The sequence below is a fragment of the Misgurnus anguillicaudatus genome, unplaced genomic scaffold (assembly GCF_027580225.2).
Source record: "Misgurnus anguillicaudatus unplaced genomic scaffold, ASM2758022v2 HiC_scaffold_29, whole genome shotgun sequence".
Taxonomy (NCBI): Eukaryota; Metazoa; Chordata; class Actinopteri; order Cypriniformes; family Cobitidae; genus Misgurnus; species Misgurnus anguillicaudatus.
Window position 1 is genome coordinate 10,489,536 of NW_027395279.1, and position 26,086 is coordinate 10,515,621.

General features: G+C 38.1%; 3 protein-coding genes and 1 pseudogene across 3 annotated transcripts; 1 reads left to right on the top strand and 3 right to left on the bottom strand.

Moving 5' to 3' along the window:
- Positions 1-878: 878 nt before the first annotated feature.
- Positions 879-4,755, top strand: LOC129425952 (uncharacterized). Its single transcript, XM_073865060.1, has 7 exons — positions 879-1,476; positions 2,001-2,674; positions 2,762-2,807; positions 3,354-3,445; positions 3,888-3,998; positions 4,115-4,382; positions 4,532-4,755. The coding sequence occupies exons 1-7, from the start codon at positions 1,450-1,452 to the stop codon at positions 4,748-4,750; spliced, it is 1,437 nt and encodes a 478-aa protein (XP_073721161.1). The 5' UTR covers positions 879-1,449; the 3' UTR covers positions 4,751-4,755.
- Positions 4,756-4,970: 215 nt separating this feature from the next.
- Positions 4,971-7,328, bottom strand: LOC141362810 (uncharacterized). Its single transcript, XM_073865061.1, has 8 exons — positions 7,204-7,328; positions 6,874-7,074; positions 6,658-6,744; positions 6,309-6,562; positions 5,973-6,101; positions 5,672-5,812; positions 5,474-5,597; positions 4,971-5,269 (listed from the first exon to the last, which is right to left on the bottom strand). The coding sequence occupies exons 2-8, from the start codon at positions 7,064-7,066 to the stop codon at positions 5,052-5,054; spliced, it is 1,146 nt and encodes a 381-aa protein (XP_073721162.1). The 5' UTR covers positions 7,067-7,074; positions 7,204-7,328; the 3' UTR covers positions 4,971-5,051.
- Positions 7,329-7,351: 23 nt separating this feature from the next.
- LOC141362811 (uncharacterized) lies at positions 7,352-10,211 on the bottom strand. The gene is made up of 7 exons (XM_073865062.1): positions 9,614-10,211; positions 9,216-9,391; positions 8,846-9,095; positions 8,294-8,369; positions 7,744-7,991; positions 7,564-7,644; positions 7,352-7,486 (listed from the first exon to the last, which is right to left on the bottom strand). Exons 1-7 carry the CDS (start codon positions 9,638-9,640, stop codon positions 7,409-7,411), a joined length of 936 nt encoding a protein of 311 aa, XP_073721163.1. The 5' UTR covers positions 9,641-10,211; the 3' UTR covers positions 7,352-7,408.
- A 7,346-nt stretch (positions 10,212-17,557) lies between these two features.
- On the bottom strand, positions 17,558-19,323 carry LOC141362812 (GPI-linked NAD(P)(+)--arginine ADP-ribosyltransferase 1-like; annotated as a pseudogene).
- Positions 19,324-26,086: the final 6,763 nt, after the last annotated feature.

Here is a 26,086-nt window from a genome sequence, read left to right on the forward strand (position 1 = left end):
TTTGTTAATGTATGATTAGGTCATGACTTTACTTAAGGGGGTACATCATTACTAACTTATCATAATCTAACATAAATTAATGACTTATTATAGTGTAGGAGTTTTCCTGGAGGGGGGTACACTGTTAAAAAGTTATCAATTACACATTCTATACAAATTCAGCTCATCAAAATCCTAATTTTTGGTGGTTTTAAAGGAGAGGAGCAAATGTGAAAATTGGTCAGACATTTGTAAGGGGTAATAATGGCTTAAAAGAAGAACAAGACAGATACTGTATGTGCATTTTGATAATAAGACGAGCCAGTTCACACAATAACCATCGTCTGTAGGCTAACACTGATTTAAATTTAGAAAGAATAGCGTCTGTCACTCTTAATGGCAGCAGTGGAACTAATTTTAATTATTAATGCATAATTGTACATTTAATGATTAAGGTTAACGGTAAATGTTGCAAGAAATCCAGTGTCATTCAATATTTTTAGCTCAGCTGCAGGAGCAAATGTATAAATAGTTTTGCATTACAAACCTAAACATTTTGCATAAACAAAAGTTATTTTGTTCTTCTAGAGAGCATGTTTGATATGGGGTTAAATATTTATAATCGAAACATTTCTTAAAATAAAGTGTTGTTAAATGATCAGAAAGCCTGTGATGAGAATAAGTACTGTATGTTGGATATCATGTGATGAGAATAGTGAGAGACTATGGTTAACAAGAAGATAAACATACAGGTTCAGCATGACACATTGACTAAAAAGGAAGGAAAAGGTTTTTGAGGTGTATTTTTTTCTTTCAAAAAATACCTTTTAGTCATTTTAACATCTGTTTTAAACCTAGTTATTCGAAAGTATTATATGGGCTTAGAATTGTTTCATTATTCTGAATAAATATACTATGATCCACAAATAAATATAAAGAGTTTCACAAATAATTTTTAAATCAACAAATACACAATAAGCAAACCGTAAATATATGTTACAGATTTCACAAAAAGAAATGATATTCACAAATAAATAAAATGGTATTTGCAAATAAATTTTTTTTTTTACAAATATTTATTTAATTGTATTTATTTGTGAATGGCTTCCTGCTCATTTGTGAATCACGTTCTGTGCACTTGTGAATCACTGCACGCATTTGTGGGTTGCGTTCTGTGCATTTGTGGATTTGAAACATTTCTAACGTCAAGACGTGCACAAGAATCCACAAATAGGTGGACTCCGCCCACCGTCTACTCCAACCAATCGGACAACGATCTCGTGGCGCTGACCAATCGTGGCACGGTCTACCTCCAACCAATCACGTTCTGATTTACTCGCTCTTCACACTCCATCACAGTAGGTGGCGGTATGCACCCATCAAGTTGGATCGCAACCCGCCATAAAACCTAAAGAAGAAGAAGAACTCCGATTCCTCACCATAGATACATATCTCACATGCACGATTACCATGGCGGATCGGGAGGACACCCGACAGGTGAGTGGTGTTAATCGTTGAACACATAATCAGATCAGCGTATAAAATACAACATTACTGGTTGTGATATTAAAAGCATATCTCGAAAAGATAAATATGCTGTGCCTCAAGATATGCGAACTGTTTAATATAATGTAGAATCGCCCCAACAACAGACATCAAAAACGACAACATTCACTTAACAGCAGATTTTGTCCTGGAATCAATTCTATAGTGGTATTTGAGAAGTAAATATTTTACTGTATCTTATTTTTCTATAAAGAACCAAAATTATAACTTGCTTTTCTTTGCTGTGGTTGGCAACACTATGTGTGATGTATACATCAACGTGTCGTCCTAATTAATAAGACAATTATAAAAGCATTGAGTAAAAAAAAACTCAAGAATCTCTTAACATAAGTTATTATATTTTTAAAATATGTCTAATTTCATATCTTTGTGTGTATGCTAATTTTGTTATGTTTACCAGTTGTTCATATTTTGTCATTTAATAACTGTCATGTGTTTGTGTGAATGCACTGTAGGACTCTGTGAGACAACAAGTTCTTCAAAGACTACTTTCTAGAGTGACTTATGCCTTGGAACATCCACCTCTGGACGTTGAATATTTGCAATTTGTTTGTCGTCAAGAAATGACTTTGATTACTGCCATGTCAGCAAACATTGGAATTTCAGAGGACTTGGTCAGAGGTTTGATGGACTTGGATTCTCTTATTCAGCAGCACAAAGAATCCCAGCAGATGGCAACTGTGGTGGAGATTGAAAGACCAGAAGGATGTGGACGTCCAAGAATGCACATATCAGAGGACAAATTAATGTACTTTATGAAGCTTGGATTGTCACAGCAAAGCATTAGTAAAATTTTAGGTGTGTCTCGTACAACTCTCTATCGTCGGATGAGAGAATGTAACATCTCAGTTTCATCCCTCTACAGTAATTGCACTGATGAAGAGCTTGATTTCCTGGTATCTGAAATCAAAAGTACTATGCCAAACATAGGGTACAGGGTTGTCAGGGGGGCCCTCTTTGCCAAAGGCTACAGAGTGCAGTGGGACAGAATATACGCCTCCATGCGTCGTGTTGATGGTCTTGGTGTTCTCTCACGAATGTCCCAACTTGGTTGTGTTGCCCGGAGAACTTATTCTGTTCCATATCCCAAGTATCTTTATCATATTGATACAAACCATAAGCTCATAAGGTAATGTTAGCTTTAACTCCGAATTTAATTTTCATGTAAAATTCTAATTGTTTTGTAATATGCTCTAATTTGTTCTCCCTTAATTAGATACAACATGGTTGTCTCTGGGGGTGTGGATGGATATTCAAGAAAGGTAAGACATCCAAACTGCAGAGTAAATGTGTTTTATAAAATTTGTGCTAGGAGCACTGTCAGAAAAAATGTTACAAAAGCTGTCACTGGGGTGGTACTCTTTAATAATAATAATATACTATTTATGTACATATATACAATTGGTACAAATGAAACGTTACACACTCTCATCCGACAATAGAGAGTTGCACGAGACACACCGAAAATTTTACTAATGCTTTCCTGAGATAATCCAAGCTTCATAAAGTAGATTAACGTGTCCTCTGAAATGTGCATTCTTGGACATCCACATCCTTCTGGTCTTTCAACCTCCACCACAGTTGCCATCTGCTGGGATTCTTTGTGCTGCTGAATAAGAGAATCCAAGTCCATCAAACCTTTAAACAAGTCCTCTGAAATTCCAATGTTTGCTGACATGGTAGTAATCAAAGTCATTTCTTGGACTCTTTAGGTGCAAAGGTGTACTTTTTAAAACAGTACCCCCCCCCCCATGACAGCTTTTGTACCTTTTCTGACTGTAAAAATAACGTATCTTGGAATTTTTCAGATCATGTTTTTACGGATAGCAGACAACAATCGCTCTGAAACAATGCTTCGGTTTTTCAAAGAGGCAGTTGAAGAGTTTGGTTTTCCCCTGAGGTAAGGTTTTATATAATCAACAAATTTCACAGGCAGTTTCCCGGAAAGGGTTTAGGTTAATCAAGGACTAGGCCTTAATATTAGGACATTTAAGTAGTTTTTACAAACAAACCTTACAAAAAACAATACTGGTGTGCATCATGAGACAAAACTATGGCACTTATATATAAGTGCAAGATGTTTTCAAATTAAGGCAGCTGAAACATGCATATTTGTCTGGGATTAGGATAAACCCTGTCTGGGAAACTGCCCCTAAATTTTATACATAATCTACCATTTTGCCTCTTCAAACCAGTAAGGTTTTTGATGCTTATAACAAACACAAATCATAATATAAAGAGCTTGAGGAATGTCACTATTGTGTGTTGGAGAATAGATGGTAGGGCCAGAGTATGAGTTTTTTTGGCATCAAGATTCATACAGTTTCTTTTATTATTCACAGAGTACGAGGAGATCACGGGGGAGAAAATGTAGGAGTGGCGCGACTGATGTTTACAACACGGGGAACAGAGAATGCCAGCTTCATTGCTGGAAAGAGTGTGCACAATCAGAGGTAAATTAATCATTGCTACTCACCATACAGTTCCTAGGCACTACAATTTCACCTATTTTAGAGATTCTGAATATGTTATGTCAGTAATTTATTATTTGTATACTGTGTTTTACCAGGGTTGAGCGCCTTTGGCGGGATGTTCGAATGTGTGCCACTGGAGTGTATTATGACATTCTACATCATCTTGAGGACTGTGGATATCTTGATATAAGCAACTACACCCACCTCTTTTGCTGTCATTATGTTTTTTTACCACGCATACAGGCCAGCCTGGATACTTTCAGAGATGCTTGGGATAACCATTCCCTGAGGACAGAGAACAACCTGACCCCAAATCAGCTATGGGAGGTCGGGCAGTATCAGAATCCAATAAGTGATCCTGAGGTAATTAAATGCATTACTACATATTTCTGGTTTTATTTTTTATTTTCCCAACTGTAGTTAGGGGACACCATTCAGTTGTCAATGTAACTAACTAATTGAATTTTTATGGTTTAAGAATGTTAATATTACTAACTTTTGTTCACACATAGACACAGCTTTCAGACTCTGCTGCAGTTGAACAAGAAAGTGGAGACTCTGAAGAGGACCACTTCGGAGTCAATGTGCCTGCAATGCATATGTTGCAACTCACAAATGAGCAAATTGAGCAGCTTACATCACAGATTGACCCACTCCAGGAGTCTAATTTATTTGGAGTAGACATATACCTTCAGACTCTCACATTTGTACAGAATTTGGTTGAAGGTTAGCTAGAACATGTGATATATACATGTATATCAAACACTTGAACAAAACAATGTTTTACTTTATTTGAACAACATTGCAATTAAAGTGCTTATTTTGAATTTTATGTACCTTAAACAGTACAGTAACAGATCGTTTCTGTATGCGTGTTCTTTAAACATTAAAGCTCACTGCATCTATTATTTGAACATGTTAAAGATGTGCAATAAAAGTCAGTGGTTTTGCAACAGCAAGCAATGTGAACTATTTCTTTTGAAATAACACTCAATTATTTAGTAGTATAACATCAGAACCTTTCTAAAAGTTTTAAACCAGTCCAAATCCAGTAGATGATGTGTTTGCACAAGCTTGCAAAGTAGAAGAAAACTCATCCATTGTTAGTATGTCAGCAGGAAGCATTAGGGTCCTGCTGCAGGTGGAGGCCTTGAAGAATCTTCCCTTGCATACTTTAACCTGCAGGCTGTTGGATGGAACCTCCCATCCAGTCCAAAATGACATGAGCTTCTGCAGCTGGTCGAAGGAGGCTGTGTACATAATTACAAAATGCATATAAACACACCTCTGTAACTTAACACATTAAACCATACTGTTGTAAGTTTTAAAGTCATACAATCAACAGTGTTAATTACTTTACAGCACTTAATACAAAAAATATTAACTGACTGTAGCCAACTTGATTTGGAAAGTAATTTAAAAGCTATAAAAAAAATGGAGAAAGGCCCTTTTACCCATTTGAATATATTCACGAAGAAATGCAATTTGACGAGCGACAATCTCAGGACGGAAACCGTCATTGTCGTCATCTTCGTCATCAGAATTGGCAACAGGCCAAGTAATGTGTTGAAGAATGACCTACAAAACAAATGTAACAATTAAACTCACTGCATGAGAGATAGAACCTATGTCTAATCAGGTAAAGTATATACCTCTGAGCCATACTGAACTTCACTTGCCCTTGGGAAGACAGTTTTAATTGCATCTTCTCGCGCTGTAATCAATGACCAAATCTTAGTTTCTTTGATTCCACGTCTCAGCTGCTTTACTTGACATTTAGTCCTATCCAAAACCTACAGGAAAGTACACTTACATATCTCAAATCTTTACACATATCTGGGATTTAGTGAATCTGACTTAGGAACAGCAATGTGTCTAATGTCAATGAACAGTCCAAACAAAAGTAAAAGGTAAGAAATAAAATGGATATTATTAAAAGATTAAGACACTTACAGCATGTTGCAGTAACCTATTGAACAGCCATTTCCGGTGTTGTTCAGAAAACCCAGGAAGGTCCCATGACACAGCGAGTCTGGTGACTTCCTCCTTTTCCTCTTCAGAAAGGTTACGATTACCTTGCAGCTAATAAAAACATCTTACATTTAACAACATTTAGAAAGTGTACAATTATGATTCTTTACTTTTTGTTAATCACAAAACCTCAATATCAGATAATTATCATCTATTCAGTGTACTGTAAATAAGAAAAACAATAATTGAATCTCTTTTTAAAGTCTACACACACACACATATTACAGTAATCAAATAAATGTTAAATTTAGCACATACCAATTGGATAGTACGCCTCTGATCAAAATCTGGACAATCCTCTAGTTTAATCTCTGCAGTCTCAATGGAGCCACCCATCAACACATGAATTATGGCTGAACTAATTCCAGATAGCAAAGGGCCACCGTGAAGAAATGAGTGGCCAATCATGCGCCCAGCAACGACAAATAAGTCACTATCAAGCAGAGTTTGACTGCAGCATGGAACAAGGTGATCTTGTTCACCCTCAAACAGGAGTGTTACATCTGCTATACCTGAAAAAGATTTTAATTGTATTGTGAATTTTTTTACCTTTTATCATAGATTTAGACTTTGAAATTAAAAACAATTCAAATAACATCATGAATACCGAAATTAAGAGAAAACCCAGTCCTCAACTTCTCAATAGCCATACTCAGGAGATGTCTATTGACCCCATCCCCAATGGCAGCATCTCCTATAAAATATATGTTAAGAGAATTTATGCAAGAACATATTACTAAAGAATATATGAAAAAACATTCAAACAAATGTAAAACAGAAAAACCACAGAGAAATGACCAAATCTATGAATCTGCTAATATACCTTGTAATATACACTTTAGTGGAGCAGCCCAGTTGACTCCCTTGGCCTTATAGAAAGATAATATGGCTCTGTCTTGGTCTTCAGGACTCTCTTTCAAATCCAAATAAAAACGCAGTGGCTTTTCATTGCTATGCTGCCTCCGCAAATTCCTGCAGAACACCACAGATGCCATGCATGGATCTAAAATCCTCATCCATTCTGCTAACAAAAAAAAATAATAATAAAATAAAATAATCAGATTAGCAATTCTCTCATGAACATGAATAGCTATGCCCCTTTTCATTTACATGCAAGCATAGAATGATAATTGTCACCCTTTTCAAAGGTTACCTGGCGAACTAGTTCTCGCCTCTTCAGAGTTGTAGCTCTCCAAGGATCCAAATGATGCCACTGCTGATGATGGTCCAGGAAGCTCCTCAGTCTGAGAGGGTCCGCCATTTGTGTCATCTCTTGAACTAATTATTTTTTTCAAAAACAAAGTGACTCTCAGTTATTAAGTTTTTGATTATTCTATGGTTTGGAACAAATGCTAGTATTACAACCTGTCAATGCATAAATTCACATGGGTCTGGAGTAAATCATTCAGAATCGCTGTCTGGCAAATGGGGCAAGTCTAGAAAACAAATGTAACCATTTAGGAAAAGGTAATGCACTCAACATGTTTATCGGGAAATGTAAAATAATAATTACCCCAAGTGACTCTTCAGCATCTGTGACCTGAACATCTTCTTCAGGAAGAGCATCATCTTCAAAAATCTCAGACTCAGATTTCTATTTCATAAATTGGATTCATTATTTATAATGCTTTTTGATTGCATGAAAAAAACAGTAAATGCAAGAACATTTTAAATTCAGTATAAAATAACTTACAGAACATTCCTCTGCGTGTAAGGCCAACATCTGAAGGGGCATTTTTTGGCCACAAGACACACAGTTGGCTTGGGGCATTTTACAGAATTCTGGAGCATCATAGGGCAGAGGATCCGTGGAAAGTGCTTCCTGGATTGGAACCACGTAAAGCACATTTTTTCCATTGTTGGAGGCAGATTTTAGTGCCCGCATTGTGTAGCCCTCCGTATCTGTCAGAATCATGGAGAGTTTTCGGCGTCCGCTTCCACCTTTTTGAACAGGAATATGAATTAAATATGAATAACAGGCAACCAGCATTAAAAGTTGTATTATTCAGAAAATTGTTTCCCAATCCGGTACTTTGTTGCACCACTGCCAGGATGTTAATGTGTTTATTAGAGAGACATCTTAACATTCTGGGAGGCAGCTGATGAACTAAATAAGGTTTATCATAGAAGTAGAGATCTAAAACATCATTGGGAGGGGTGCCACATAGGGCAGGATTGGGAAACACTGATTTAGATAATTATCTTATCTTGTAAATCATTCACAATGTAAATAAAATCAGTACCAGTGGCTTTGTAAAACATCCAGCTTCTCTTCAGACTTTTTAACTTTGGAAACTCATTCTCCAACTGATCAAAAATCTAATAAACAAAATAAATATTGTACAGTTAGTGGTTTTCACCTTTTCTGTAAATGACTAGTGGGTATTAATAAATATTTAGCTTACTCAAAAGATTTGTTCAATTACACTGAATTATTTAATAACAAAACATTACTATTGCTTGTTGAAATGTTCATGTCAGAGGCAAAGTGTGTTTGGAGCACATCATATCCCAAGCTAAATCCAAAACACTGTTCATGTGACATTGCTTTATTAACGATGGATGTATTTTTTTATTAATGTAATGATTAATTGTAATGTCTAGTCTAGATAAGGTTATTTAAAATGTATAGCATAGCCTTATTACAAATCTAAAACGTTTAGACTACTATTAAAATTGTATTCTTATATATGCCATTAGAAACAAAAACTATAGCAAGTGTATGCATCTTTTCTTGCCTACTTAGCAAAATAAAAACACAGATCAACTGTTTAAGATAGGTTACGTCATCTTACCTCATCATGTTTGTCAGAATCTTTAAATGAGACAAGCCTCTTGCCAAGTCCAGCATGTGCCAGCACAAGCTCTTCTGAACCATTTGGTGTGTATTTGGGCATGTTTGAAGCAGCAGGTTCAGATAAAACATAAATTTGTAGTTCCGTTGTTTTGATCCGTGGAACCGTGTGTGTTGGCTGTGAAACAAACCGTCTTTTTCCTTTCCCTCTTGACTGGTCACCATTGGAAGTAAACATTGCAGGAAACTGCCTAAATATATAAGCCAAAACAACAATTAGTAGGTTATAAGTTTGTGAGGGTCGGTGAAAGCTGTTTAGGTGGGAAATGCACTTAATACAAGAAAAGTGTTGTCCTATGTATGGGCCAAACCTTTTCAGAGCCTGATTCACTCTAGCATCTGAAGGGAGGTTGGATAAGGGCAAAGAAACAGAGGGAGAGGGCATATGTGCCTGTGGGGGATTGGATGTGGGGCGGCCCGGAGTTAGATCCCTTGCAATTATCTGCACTAAAGCCCGAGCCGCGCTTTCCACTTGTGCAGAAAGGTCCTGCACAAACAGTCATACAATCTTTATACAGTACTGCACGAACTGTAAGCTACTGTCACAATCAACATTACTTTTACACATTTACGTGAACAACTAGTAGTAATTACCAGGCTTTTAAAAATGTACACACACTGAATATAACAAACACGAACATAGCATCAACCTTGTTTAATTTTGTTTAACCAACAAACTTAGCTTGTCAAAACGATTAACACCACTCACCTGTCGGGTGTCCTCCCGATCCGCCATGGTAATCGTGCATGTGCATGTGAGGAATCGGAGTTCTTCTTCTTCTTTAGGTTTTATGGCGGGTTGCGATCCAACTTGATGGGTGCATACCGCCACCTACTGTGATGGAGTGTGGAGAGCGAGTAAATCAGAACGTGATTGGTTGGAGGTAGACCGTGCCACGATTGGTCAGCGCCACGAGATCGTTGTCCGATTGGTTGGAGTAGACGGTGGGCGGAGTCCACCTATTTGTGGATTCTTGTGCACGTCTTGACGTCAGAAATGTTTCAAATCCACAAATGCACAGAACGCAACCCACAAATGCGTGCAGTGATTCACAAATGCACAGAACGCGATTCACAAATGAGCAGGAAGCCATTCACAAATAAATACAATTAAATATATATTTGTAAAAAAAAATTTTATTTGCAAATACCATTTTATTTATTTGTGAATATCATTTCTTTTTGTGAAATCTGTAACATATATTTACGGTTTGCTTATTGTGTATTTGTTGATTTAAAAATTATTTGTGAAACTCTTTATATTTATTTGTGGATCATAGTATATTTATTCAGAATAATGAAACAATTCTAAGCCCATAGTATTACACTAAAGTATATATATTCCAGTACCTTATTAATAAAAGTTTGCCAGTTACTGCAAGGGTCATCGTAGTTTTCTGGTTATCATGGTTGTGTTAACCCTTTATAACAGATATTTTCTGTGGTGCTTTAAAACATCTATCATTGTGCCCATACCAAAGCAAGCTAATATCACATGCTTAAATCAATGACCGGCGCCTGATTTTTCACCCATCCTCAGTGTTTTGAGAGGCTGATCAGACACCATATAATGTAATGCCTGATTCATAAGATCCTCTACAGTTTACCACAAGATAATGAACAAGCAACAGTTTTTGTTTGTGGTTTGACAGCTTTGTCTTAGGCTGTTAGGGGCTGGACACACCAAAACTTTTAAACGCGGCTGAAAACGCCTTGAGGACGGCGAATACCAGCTGTTTTTCAGCTGAGTGCCAGCTTTCTTCAGCTGAGCGCTTTGGTAGCTGTGATACTTCAGCTGTGAGCCGGTTGGTTGCTGTGGTAATGTCCCGCCCTTCTTCCACTGTAATTGGGCTGCCATGTGAGAACTGACATTGACGAGCGGAGCTTTTCTCCCAAAGTTGAATTTCTTTCAACTCTGGACGCTCAGCGCCGGGCGCGGAAAAAATGGCGAGCGCCGGTTTTCAGCGTGGAAAAAACCCGCTAGCTGCTGGCTTATTTGAAAAACGCAGAGCTTCCATTGGACACAATTGAAAACATGCGCCGCCGCGGGCGTAAAAGCGTTGGTGTGCACGCCCCCTTAGACTGTCAAAAGACGCTTTTTAATCTACAGAACAGTGTTGTAATTACACTAAAACAGCATGTGATTGTTGTTACAATTAACAATGATAAATTATTAAAGATTGATGATAAGAATGCAACACGTAAAAATAACATTTCGTTTAAACCGTTTGCGTGGATGATGCTCATTTTAGGTCAATAGAGAGATGAATGTCTGCCTCTGTCTGTCTGTCTATCTAACTTATCTATCTATTCTTTATTCTCTTTCCGTGTATAATGTTTGCTGTATTATAACTGTCTTTGTAAAGTGTCCTTAAGCAAGGGAAAGGTGCTATAGAAATGAAATGTCACGGATTTGCCAGGTCCTTCCACACACACCCCTCATCATCACAGATCACAATCACCAGAGTACTAATCAGCTGCACCTGTCACCTCTCATCAAGCCTTCCCTTTATATACCACTCACAAACACACAGTCATCGTCCGGTCTCGTCACAAGAACATTACTGTCTATGTGATTACCAGACTATCTAACTTCTATATCTTTACAGAACTTCTCCTGAACATCATCATCGTCATCATCATCATCTTACGGATTATCTCTTCCCCAGTGTGTCTGTGTGTCTGTGATTCCCCTCTGAAGACCAACAACATTCATCTCTACATCTGCATATTCTATTATTCAATAAACTCTGTTACATTTTATATATATCTGTCTCCGTAGTCTTCTGTTAGTGACAGAAGACCGGACCACAACCAACTAACACCATGTCTCAACAGGATACTTTCCAGAACCTGGTGGATACATTACGCAACGAACTACTACAGACACAACAGACCACTGTTACTCCTCAGGCTACCGCTAATACAGTTCCCATGGCCCATCCAAGCCCATATTCTGGTGAAGCGAGTGAGTGCAAAGGATTTTTATTACAATGTGAGCTTATCTTTGAGATGCAACCTAACCGTTTCCCTACAGATAGCAGTAAGATCGCTTTCATCATGTCTCTACTTACCGGAAAAGCGTTACACTGGGCAGTCTCAATCCGAGAACAAAATGGCTCCGTTCTCCAATCCTATCGAGCCTTTAGTGAACACTTTCGGGAAGTCTTTGGATTTCCAGTAGGTGACAACTCCATTTGTGATGAACTGTACAATATAAAACAAGGTAACGATTCGGCAGCAGAGTTTTCATTGCGTTTTCGCACACTAGCGGCAGCTAGTGGTTGGGATGAACGAGCCCTCATCACTACTTTTCGTAATGGATTAAAAGCTAATCTTCGACTACAACTGGCTGCGTTTGATGACAATATTGGTCTTGAACGATTTATTCAAAGAGCGATCAGAACTGAAAATCGCATGCTTGCCTGTAATCCATCTCAATTTGCACTCTACCGCTCACCAGAACCGTCCCCTCCAGGACCAGAACCCATGCAGTTGGATTCCACCCGCATCCCACTGTCAGAGAGACAACGTCGGATTAAAGAGGGGTTATGCTTATACTGTGCCAGTAAAGGACATCTCATCGCTGATTGTCCCATCCGTCCACCCCGGGCGTTGGTGAGTACTGTCCAACCAGAAAAGCATATTTATACACCTCTTACCACAAAGGTGAAATTATCCTACCGTAACGTCTCCATTATAGTATCTGCACTCCTCGATTCAGGGTCGGCCGGGAACTTCATCTCTTCCCAGTTATGTAGACAGTACCACATCAAGAAGGAATCCATCGAGCAAAAGTTAAAGGTGCAGTCAATCACCGGAAAACCCCTCAACCGCTCCGATATCCGTCAACGATCTGGAGAAATCACTCTGACAGTGGGAATCTTACATCAGGAGAGGATAAAATTTCTGGTCCTGGAGAATTCCACCGCGGATGTGATTCTTGGACGCCCATGGTTAATGGAACATCATCCGGAGCTCTCTTGGGACACAGGAGAAATTAAACGCTGGAGCAGTCAATGTTTTCCAAGATGTTTCCCAAATCTTCCAAAACCTCTTCCTCCAAGTGAAAAACTTCAGGTATGCAGCACCTCTATTGAAAGTCCTAACGAAAATGTTTCTGTATCCATCCCTTCAGAATACAAGGAATTTGAAGATGTCTTTTGTCCCAAGAGAACTTCCAAACTACCACCTCACCGGCCATGGGACTGTGCGATTGACCTCCTCCCGGGTGAACCAGTACCAAAAGGTAAAATTTATTCATTATCCATACCAGAACAGGAAGCCATGGAAAAATACATTACAGAGGCCTTAGAACAAGGGTACATACAACCGTCCAATTCCCCTGCTGCTTCTCCATTTTTCTTTGTCACCAAGAAGGACGGCGGTCTCCGACCCTGTATTGATTACCGTGGCCTGAACAACATCACTCGGAAGTTTCGCTACCCTCTTCCTCTCGTCCCTACGGCACTGGAACAGCTCAGAGGCGCAACCATTTTCACCAAACTTGATCTCAGAAGTGCCTACAATCTGATAAGAATCCGAGCCGGTGATGAATGGAAGACCGCTTTTGTGACCCCTACTGGTCACTGGGAATATTTAGTGATGCCATATGGCCTAGTAAACGCTCCTTCAGTATTTCAAGACTTCATGCATACCATTTTCAGAGATATTCTTCATCGGTTCGTGATTGTCTATATCGATGATATTCTTATCTATTCCAGTGACCTCAAAACTCATGTACAACATGTCAAGGAGGTACTACAGAGACTTCGACAACACTCACTCTTCATCAAAGCAGAAAAATGCGAATTCCATCAACCACAGATACGATTCCTGGGATATGATGTCTCATCTAACGGAGTGAGTATGGACGAAGAAAAGGTAGCAGCCATTAAAAACTGGCCTCAACCCAAGACGGTAAAAGAATTGCAAAGATTTCTGGGCTTTGCAAACTTTTACCGGAGATTTATAAAGAACTTCAGCCAGATTGTGACTCCTCTGACATCTGCCTTAAAAGGTAAACCAAAATTTCTGTCTTGGAATGAAGATACTGCTAACGCTTTCCAATTTCTGAAGAAAACCTTTTGTGAAGCACCCGTTCTAGTACACCCAAATCCTAACAAACCTTTCATTGTAGAGGTAGATGCATCCTCAACAGGAGTCGGAGCCGTCTTGTCTCAGCAGCAGGGGAAAACATCTGACGTTCGTCCTTGTGCTTACTATTCTCACAAGTTCAGCCCGGCGGAGAAGAATTATGACATTGGTGATCGGGAACTGTTGGCCATCAAGCTGGCGTTAGAGGAGTGGCGTCATTGGCTGGAAGGTGCACGTCATCCATTTACAGTGCTGACAGATCACAAAAATCTTCAATATCTTCGTGAGGCTAAAAGACTGAATCCAAGACAAGCAAGGTGGGCTCTCTTCTTCACTCGTTTCCATTTCATCATTTCCTATCGTCCAGGAACAAAAAATTGTAAAGCCGATGCTTTGTCAAGGATGTTTATTGCGGATGAAGATCTCTCTCCCCCAGAAACCATTCTTCCTGAGAAAATCTTTGTGTGTCCCATCGATTGGAGCCAGGAAGATGAGATTCCCGAAACCACCAATGTTCCGCCGGGTTGTCCTCCAGGAATAAAGTATGTACCCTTGCAACATCGGACATCTCTCATCACCAAAGCTCACAACTCTGTAGGTACTGGTCATCTGGGCGCCCAACAAACCCTCTCGCTGCTAAAACATCGCTTCTGGTGGTCTAATATGGCAGAAGACATCAGAAGGTTCGTGAGGGGGTGTAAGGAATGTGCTATGGCCAAAACCCCAAGGCATCTACCCCATGGTAAACTACGTCCTCTTCCTGTTCCTCGTCGACCATGGTCACATGTAGGTGTGGATTTCGCCACCAATCTTCCTCCTTCTCAAGGTAACACCTGTATTTTCGTGGTGGTAGATCGATTTTCAAAGATGCTACGACTAATACCTCTCAAGGGTTTACCAACAGCAATGGAATCTGCAGAACTCCTTTTCCAGCATGTGTTCAGATATTTTGGCCTCCCAGAAGACATCGTCTCAGACAGAGGACCTCAATTTATATCTCGAGTCTGGAAAGAATTCTTCAAGCTGTTAGAGGTAACTGTGAGTCTCTCTTCAGGTTATCACCCCCAAACGAATGGTCAAACGGAACGTAAGATCCAAGAAGTGGGTCGCTTCCTCCGAACCTTCTGCCATAACCACCAGGACTCTTGGAGCCAGTTTCTACCCTGGGCCGAGTATGCACAAAATTCCCTACACCAGCATGCTACGGGTCTTACACCATTCCAGTGTGTACTCGGTTACCAACCACCCATGTTCCCCTGGACTGGAGAACCCTGCGACGTACCATCACTGCAGCACTGGTTCCAAGAGAGCGAGAGGGTCTGGGACTCAGCTCATCATCACCTCCAATCCGCCATCCGCCGTCATCAACAGCATGCAGATACCAGAAGGTTCCCTACCCCGAACTTTCAAGTTGGTGATAAGGTTTGGTTATCCACGCAAAACATCCGTCTCAGATTACCTTGCAAAAAGCTGAGTCCCAGGTACATTGGTCCCTTTACCATCATCAAGGAGGTCAATCCGGTAGCCTTTCAACTTCGTCTTCCAGCACATTACCGGATTCACCCCGTATTCCACGTATCACAATTGAAACCATTTTACTCACCTGTCACTTCTGTTCCTCCCACAGGACCTGGTGAAGAAGCCCCCCCTCTTGATGAAGAAGAAACCATCTACACCGTCAGGCAGCTCCTGGACTCCAGACGACGAGGTGGGCGGCTTGAATACCTGGTGGACTGGGAGGGATATGGACCAGAGGAAAGATCCTGGGTTCCTCGTGATGACATTCTTGACCCAGAACTCCTCAGTGATTACCATCAAGCACATCCAGACAAACCTGCTCCCAGACCCAGAGGCCGTCCTCCTCGGCGTCCTAGAGCTCAAGGGTCCTCAGGAGCGGACCCTCAGGGGGGGGGGTACTGTCACGGATTTGCCAGGTCCTTCCACACACACCCCTCATCATCACAGATCACAATCACCAGAGTACTAATCAGCTGCACCTGTCACCTCTCATCAAGCCTTCCCTTTATATACCACTCACAAACACACAGTCATCGTCCGGTCTCGTCACAAGAACATTACTGTCTATGTGATTACCAGACTATCTAACTTCTATATCTTTACAGAACTTCTCCTGAACATCATCATCGTCATCATCATCATCTTACGGATTATCTCTTCCCCAGTGTGTCTGTGTGTCTGTGATTCCCCTCTGAAGACCAACAACATTCATCTCTACATCTGCATATTCTATTATTCAATAAACTCTGTTACATTTTATATATATCTGTCTCCGTAGTCTTCTGTTAGTGACATGAAACATATGATTATCATTATTATTATTATTATTTATATATCTTATAGCATTTGCGGGGCATCTACATTTAGAATGTGAAATTTGAACGTGCAATAGGACATGAATGGCCCTTTATTATAAAACAGATGCAAAATAAAATTGGATTGAAACATTTATCATTTTAGTGTATGAATAGCCTGGGTTTCCCCATGCTGCCTTGCATGCAAATTTAATCACGCTACAAATCTAGCATGGAAACTATGGACCTTTTTTGCCCCTGAAATAGGGGAACCAATCATAGAACGGGGAGGGGCAGCAAGACGATGATGACATCTATGCGACAAACTGAAGCAGTTTTGTTTTTTACAACACGGCAGCAGACGCAAAGTTATTTTTCAATGCAGCCTTAGATAGTTTTTGAAGTAGTTTTGAATGCAAGTTTATTATAAGAAAAGAGCAACTTTTGGTGTTAACCAAGTTTTATATCCAAGAAGGATGTTTGAATATGGCAAGACATGATAACCATGGAGTTTTATAGGACCAACCTGCTAGGCATCGTCGTTGACGAAATACAATTAACTAATAAATGGTAAGTGGTATTTATTAATATCATATTGTCATTATGCCTGTATTGTAGTTGTCACAGTGCCACTAAGTTGTGTTGCTTTTTAATACAATATACAACCATCACTTTAGTTGCATAGCTTTCAGATGTGTGCACACAAACCGAAAAGTCGTTTACGTTTGAATTGATGTCGCTCTACATACGTCATCTGGTATAATTGAAACGATTGGCTATGAGCTCCATTCAGACGCATTTGATAGACATTCGTAGCGCCCAATAAACGGCTCTGGGCATTAAACCACGCCTCAAATACGAAAAAATTAGCATATGGTTCCCAGACCATGTTTCATTCTCTATGAGACTGGTCTGGTGTTAGCCAGGCTAGTGTATGAATCATTTTTGCTGAGAAATGGCTGCCCACCCAAAAGTCATGACTGCCCCCCCCAGTCCAGCAAACCTAGTACCAGGCCTGGCATCCAGTAGGATGTTACTTAGTTTCCTAAAGACAGGTATTTTTAATTTACTTATTACATGATTATATTTATATGATAATGAAGTGAATGACGGCTTGCCACATGATTAGTTATAAAAAATTGGACATATTGAAATATTGATTTGACATATTTTATTAGCTCATATTAGCTTATTAGCTAACAAGTTCAAACATGGCATGAGTGATATATTGAACATACTGTATACAGTAAGTTACACAAACAATGTTAGCAATGCTCTGTTGCAATAAACACCTCTGACCGGTTCTCAAAAACAATGAACAAGTAAAACACTTTACTTATTTTTAAGCAGTTAGAGTCTACACAACTAAACCTAGAACTGAGTTTTATAGGAATTGTGCAATAATGTTAACTATTTTTTTTTCAAACCAGTTCCCACAAGGTAATTGTAAGCCTATGGCCAGCATCGGAGCTACTGTAAAAGTCATATTTTCTGATACAAAACTTTGTTGCACACACTTTGTACTGATCTATGATAGATCCCATGTTCATAACAGCCCCAAAGTAACCACATCACTGTTGTGAGCTAACTGTTAAAATATGCTCATGTAAATTGTGAGAATAAATTTTTAATTCATGGTCAGGATTTCCTGCATGCTATGTGTGGGGCTCAATAAGAAGTGAAAGTTATATTTAATATAAAAAAGAGAAATGAATTAAGATGTAAAAGCTAGTCAGCCACAGCGACAGACATCTGGGATATATCTGGGACTCGGCTGATGCCACTGCACAGTTTAAGTCACTTCTAAATCCAGAGCTCTTCAACACAAACACAGTATTACACCACTCATACTTCTTGATAGCAGTGACTTTAAATGTCTCATATGGGGGAATCAGCACCTCTTTCTCATCAGAATACTCAGAGTAAATTTCCACAGCAGCACCATGACAAGTCTCAATTTCAAAACAAGATTCACTTCCAAATACGACTGCTTCTTCAATCAAAAGAGAGGAGGACGCAAAAAAGCCAAAACGAATCTCTTTGTGCAGAACAGTCTCATTAAATTGAACACTGGTACCACGATAAGTTAATTTACATCCCTCTTGTGTTTTCTTTAAAATCTGTATTGCTTCTGTCAATAAAAAGTGAAGTGAATACCATGCGTATTTCAGGTTTTTGTATTTTAGTTTACCACTTCTAACATCCTGATTGAATCGATTGTATACGCTACGACCAGTGTACACGGAATGGCAATTAAATGGTTTCTATTTAAGTTTTCTTCTGGTTCAGGGATCTTTCCTTTACTGGTCATCCAAGCAGTTCCAAAGCCTGATATGTTAGCAGTGATTTCTTCAGATAGATATTTTGTCTTCACCAGGTCTGCCATCTTCTCTTTACAACCATAATACCGGTCATCAACTGAACTCTCTGACATATTTAATAGATATATTGGTGATTGGGATGTAACAGCCTGTCTGTAATCCTATAGCAATAAAATGAAAATAATAATACATTAATATCTGTCGCTATTATGATGAACGTACAGTAATATATCAATTAACAATTCAGTCTTACCCATCCTAGGACAACTTTACTGGCGACAATGAGAATAAGAGCTCCAGTGGTCAACATCCTGATTTAGTCTGAATTCTTAGATGCACGGCAAATGGAAATAAAGTATGGATATAAGTGAAAAATGTGCAAGACAAAAATTGTGTTAAATAACCATTTTTACATACATAACAATCATACAGTATTTTTTCAACTCAAACATAGCAAGGCATCTTTTGCAAGACAAAAACATTTACAGTAACAAACCTTTTTCAAATGTTGGGACCTTCAGGTGATTTTTGTTCCAGTGTTTGATGAATGGAGAAACAAGTTTCAAAGTATCCAAGTTATGGTTCAGTAAAGAAATTATGGGGAAATGGTTGGAAATAATGTTGAGATCACATCTGCAGAGTGCCAATGAGGAACAGACTAAGAGGGTTTTTTATTTGAAAGTAGAAGGCGGGTCAAAGGTTCCTAAAAAACGGAATACATCTGAATATTAAATGGACTTTCCTTTGGCATTATTAACATCTAAGAATCCTGTCACACAGTTTGTCATGTATGCGATGCACAGATTGATCTGTTTAAGCTTGACACCATAAGTAGCCTACATGTGCTTTTATTATGCCACAGGTGTCAAAGGCTGCATTTACACTTCAAATCTTAATGCACAGATCCGATCTTTTGACCATATCCGATTTTTTGTCCTGCCTGTTTACACACACCTCATATATCCGATGTCCGTGTTTACATTAGGCAGCGCAACGCGGCATTAATTCATTTACTGAGATACAAAAAAAGTCATTTAAGGATTGCTTTTAGCATTAAATGACAATCTTTTGTCAGAAGAGGAGTTTTTACTATTGTATGATGTAAATAAGTCTAAAACCTAGATTTACCATGTAAGCAATACAAATTTCAATACTTAAAAATCGTTACAATCAGCTTAAATTTATTTTGCTATCTAACGTTGATATTACCTTTTTTCCAACTAATGACTGATGTAACAATTTAGAAACAATTATATATCGCTACCATTAACATAATCACACATTTAAAGTAAAGGCCATTGTTGATTAACTTACCTTCGGCCACATGATCATCATCATCATCATTCTCTTTTTCTGTCATCACATCTTGTTCTTCAAAACTGTCGAGAACTTCGGGGGGCCTGCAGCTAGGCTTATCGCCCAAAATTTGTTCCAGCTGGTCGTAAAATGGGCAAGTCAGTCTATCCTGGCCACTTCGATTGTTGTGATCTTTTATTTCTTTATATTTGCCTTTAACACTCTTAATTTTACGCTGGCATTGCAGCCAGGTTCAGTTGTAGCCATTATCATGCATGGCCCTCGATATCTCCTCATATACAACCCGATTTCAGTATGATCCATTCAATTTTGCCTGGGTTGATGCCTCTCCCCACAAACTTATAAGGCGTGAAACCTCCTCCTGGCTCCACTGACTTCCATCCATTACCTCCTGAAATGTTTTCGGAAAACCGCGCGTCTGTCTTCTTCTGTAACTACACACTCTCTTTCTGGTTTTATTGGCGGAGCGCAACCAACTTGTTCAGTTGCATACCGCCACCTACTGTACCGGGGTGTGTAACTCCTCCTTACTTCAGGTGCGAAATGATGACGGTCGTCGCAAAAAGTCGTGCGACACTGACGTCATCATCAAGCTGAATCGGATATGTGTGTTTAGACGCAGTTCGGATGTCTGGATATCGGATATATATCCAATAAAAATCCACATTTGGAAGTGGCTCAGATCGGATATGAAAAAATCGGATCTCTGTAAGTTTTCTGTGTTTACACATGTGCAGCAATATCCGATCTGTGTCAGATGTGAGCACCAAATCCGATTTTTTGTGACAGTGTAAATGCGGCAAAAGAGCACAGACACAAAACTATGCTACTACCTTATTTCATTTCTCATACACCAGATCTAATAATAATTTTCACCACAAAAAAAAAAACATTTTAAATCGCCTTTATTCATTACAGCGAGATGGTCTTCTGCTGGGCCTTAGGCCTGTCGCACCTCCTACGGTGCCTGGAGGACTATGCATGGCAGGGGCGTCCTCTTCCCTGAGGCAGGCCTAAACCTGGCCGCATACCACATGGCTTTGCTGCAGGGTCTTCAGCTGGGGACCACCACTCATTAATGTTTCGCCCCTTGACCCAGATTAAATCTTATTTAAAGTTTCTTTAATAATTGTATTTGGGGTGAAATGCATGCAAATAACTAGGTGATATTGTGTTTTTAAATACGATTTAAAAAGCACCCAAGAGGGCAAACATCGAAACATACAAAAGTCCATTTCAACAATTTACTGTAGTTTTCTTCATTTAATGGTCATATTGTTTAACACCCATAGACAGCTGTAAAGATAACAGTGATCCAAGTACAGCTAAAATAGTGAAAGACTCATTGAAATTAGAAATAAAGTCAAAAGCAATTGTATTTGGTGTGCAACAGTGTAAATAAAAAGGTGATAATGTGTTATAGGCTTAATTTTGAATTGTGCAGAATGGACATGTATATGATTTGTATCAAACATAATTTTATCAGAACTGTATTTTAATAAAACCTTGCTTATTTGTCAACGTAGAGGATGAAACGGGTGCAATGCACAGCTATACATGATGAGGAAGGGAAACTACTTGTGAAATTGGTGTTAAATCGGGCGTTTATTCTGAGAAAACACATGCTGAGTATCATGTGATGAGAAGTTTGCTTTAATAAAGTGATCATTAGAGTTCGCCAAAGACTACAATCATTGGTGAAACAGTCATGCATTTAACTCTTTCACCGCCAGCATTTTTTAAAAAAGTTGCCAGCCAGCGCCAACGTTTTTCATGATTTTCACCAAAGTTTAATGCCTTCCAGAAAATGTTCTTCTTCAGATATATAAACATACAATATACCAAATGAAAGAACAGACCCTCTGCTTTCAAACAAAAAAAACCGTTTCATCCTACCTTGAGTAGTTCTTTTGTAATCAGCTTTTGAATATGGGTAGGTTTCTGCAAAAACACCACATTTTGAGCAAAAAGCAGAGATAATTCCATTTTTGTGACGGACTTTTCATAGAGTTCCCATTCAGAGCGATCTTTAAAACAGACACGGACATGCAGCAGCTTGTCAGAGGGCAATACTTCCGGGTTGTATAAGTTGCGGAAGTGCGCCACCTGGTGGATAAAAGCGGTATTGCGGAAAGACGGAATATCTCGTCATTGGCGGGGAAGCGTTTTCTCTTAATTGACGAGATATCTCGTCAATGGCGGGGAAAGAGTTAATGGTTAACTTGAAATTGACATTGTCCATGTGCATTATTGTTGCATTGCACCTAATACACATAACATTAATTCAAAGTAAATTATTTAAAAGTAATGCATTTCTCCATCCAGTGGTTAGACTACATTAAACAAGGTTAGAACTAGGTGTAGTACATTATTTAACTGGGATAAACTTGGTCACAGTATATCCCTTATGTTTAAAATGGCCCGTATTGATGCATAGTCACGACCCTTACATCAACATCAAGATCAGATTCCAGTGAGTCAACATGAACTGTTGTGTATAAGAAGCTAACACTTTTCAGATCAAGACAGTATGATAATAATCCTTTATTCTTCAGGTTATGTTATTATGTGATATAAATATGACCCGTCAAACAATTAAACATCAAGTCAGCATTCATTCCAACAGTATTACATCATTAATCTGAATAAAGCAGGCGAGAGACAAGCAGAAAATCAACACAATGAAATTAAATTCTTCAGGAAGGAGAACTGATTCCCGTCACACATTTCAACACACTGAAGTTTACTGAAACAGAAGCAGCGTTCAGAAATAAACTTGCTGTTGCATCTGTGCCCTTGTAGGGAAGCCTTGAAAAGTTATATATTAAACTTTATAAATTATATATTAAGTGGGGAACTGACATCATCTTTGATGTGATATTAAGCAGTCAGTCCTATTTCAGTGCACTGATAAAATAAAGGCATAATGCCTATTGCTATATAGAAAATCTTAGAATTATGAGCATTAAATATTATGAAGTATTAGTACATTTATTGATTCAATCTTTTCTCTAAAAAAAAGATGCCACTATAAACTCACATATTGGTTTTTTTCTTCATTTAAATCAAAGTATTAAAAATACTGTACAAGCTTTACATATGATTAATAATTCAATCTAAAAAGTCATTTAAAGTTTTTACGGACAGCCTATAATACATTTAAAATATTAAAAAATTTATTTTTATTCTCGAATACTGATTGTTGCTTGTAGTTGCTGTTTTTATGTTTGATAGTTTTAAATTATAATGTTAGGTTTATTATTTTGGTTTATCTCACCTTTCGCCCTTTCTTTAGTTCTGAGTACACAGTGTCATCACTTTTTTGAAATAAATATAAGGTATAGCGAAACTTCATTAGAAACAAAACCTGACATTCCTAGTTTTTTTTTCTATTATCTACAGAGTGTCTATAACTGTAGGTTGCTATCTGTGAGTGTTAACCAAGAGGACCACCAACTGAAGCAAACTACTTGCTTTATATGTATTTTTGGTTAGGTATGTATCAGGGTCAGAAACCACATTTGTCCCCTGGAATTAATTTTTTGGGGCTATTTATTGTTTTTATATTTTTTCTAACCATATAAATAAAAAATAGGGTAACACTTTATTTTACGGTGTCTTTGTTACACATGTTACATGTAATTATTAAAGTAATAACAGTTAATTATGCATAATTACATGCAACTAACCCTAAACCAAACCCTATTTCCTAACCCCAACCCTACATTAAGTACATGTTGTTGTTGATGATTATTACTTGGTACTTAAATATATAATTACAATGTAACAGTGACGCCTTAAAATAAATAGTTTAATATAAATGGGTGACAATTATTTGTATTCATTCTCATCACAAATGTATTAACAAAGAAACCACTTCTATAACATTTAATAAGTGGATTTATTGTTTGTGGTCATTAAATGACAAATATAAATATTGGTACAAAATCAACCATTTAATGTATGAACGATGGCTAGATATTGAGCTGTTATTAGTATTAGCCAATAATTATATTTACATGCATGTTCAATTCTAAAAAAAACCACGCAATTAAATCTGTGACATCATTTTTATGACACTTTGCCTTTATAAGACACTTATCACTACTTCTGATTTTCTATTCGTTGTTCATCTGAGGATTCAGACTAAATCAGAATGTTGACCACTGCAGCTCTTATTCTCATCGTCACCCAGTGAAAATGCAGGAGGTTATGTTTTAAAAACATAAAAAATAGGGTCCATATGGTAAAAGGAATTGCATGTTCATGCATACCTACAGTAAAGTAAATTAATGTTAAAATTTAATAAAAATATACATAGTATTCATCATGCACATAGTTTCACACACATACAGTAGTCCTTCACTTGGATTCAAAAAACCTGATGTGACCCTGGAATCTAAAGGTTTGCCCACCCGTGCTTCACATCTTTATTCATTTGTCTTTGTGTTGCTTTCTGTATTAACATCTGAGGAATTTATCCTGATGCTTTTGTTAAATCTTCAATCAGGTAAAGTACAATCTGTAACTATTCTTGGTTAAAAATAAACAATTATTGAGATTAGCCTGTATATTCTTTTTATTACATATTAAAGGAATAGTCTACCCATTTTCAATATTAAAATATGTTATTACCTTAACTAAGAATTGTTGATACATCCCTCTGTCATCTGTGTGTGTGCACGTAAGCACTGGAGCGCGCTGCAACGCTACGATAGCATTTAGCTTAGCCCCATTCATTCAGTGGTATCAAACAGAGATAAAGTTAGAAGTGACCAAACACATCAACGTTTTTCCTATTTAAGACGAGTAGTTATACAAGCAAGTTTGGTGGTACAAAATAAAACACAGCGCTTTTCTAAGCGGATTTAAAAGAGTAACTATATTTTATAGCGTAATAGTACTTTTGGGAGTACTTCGACTCGCCTGAAAAGTCTGCTCCCCTTCTCACTCTCATAATGGGAGAGGGAGGGTGTTACTGCGCCGAGTCGAAGTACTCCCAAAAGTGCTATTACGCCATAAAATATAGTTACTCTTTTAAATCCGCTTAGAAAAGCGCTACGTTTTATTTTGTACCACCAAACTTGCTCGTATAACTACTCGTCTTAAATAGGAAAAACGTTGATGTGTTTGGTCACTTCTAACTTTATCTCTAAATGGTACCATTGAATGAATGGGGCTAAGCTAAATGCTATCGTAGCGTCGCAGCGCGCTCCAGTGCTTACGTGCACACACACAGATGACAGAGGGATGATTCAACAGTTCTTAGTTAAGGTAATAACATATTTTAATATTGAAAATGAGTAGACTATTCCTTTAACTTCAGCTCACTTATTATTTACCAATCTACTTTTATTAATGTTTAATAAAATGTTGAATGCTGTACTGTCTTCACAAGTACAGATAAGGGAATGCCTTAATACCAAAGTTTTCATTGGACAATATTGTGAATTTTGCACCAATAATATGCTGTTATACTTCAGATAACTCAATGTACAAACCAGAAATTAAGCTTTGTATTTGCACAGGCCTACTAAAGGGTTAATGGTGCCACATGGTGATCAACAGTAAAAATGACAAATTTTACCTTTTTGCAAAAGGATAAACCACCAACATTTATCAGTCTATATATGGGGAACTCAGATGGAAAAGCCGCTAAATGTTATCTTCTTCAAAAATGAGATACATTTTAGCTGAATGCTCTCAAATGATATGCAAATGCACAAACCCCAAAGTAAACGATGAGGTGAGTTATCATCTCCAACGTAAATCTCTTTTCTTGGACTTAAATAAACACACGAGTTGTAGGAAACAGTTTACTTCCAGTTAACTCCTGTCAGCATTCCATTGTGAGTTAATCTTACAAACATGATAAGGAGCATCACATTTCTGGCTTACGTCAGAGGTTTTCAGGCCAATCACAACGTATAGATTAGCTGGACAATCAGGGACACAGTTTTGTACAAAATCTGTGTTTTTTAAACATAACCCACGCAAACACATTTTATTAAACCAAATACACAAAATAATGTTGTTTTTAGCAAGAAAATTGTTGCACTTTAAATGCACACTATGTAAAAAGTTGCATGTAAAGGGTTAAAAGAGAAATAGAGGTTAATAGAAAAAAATATGAAG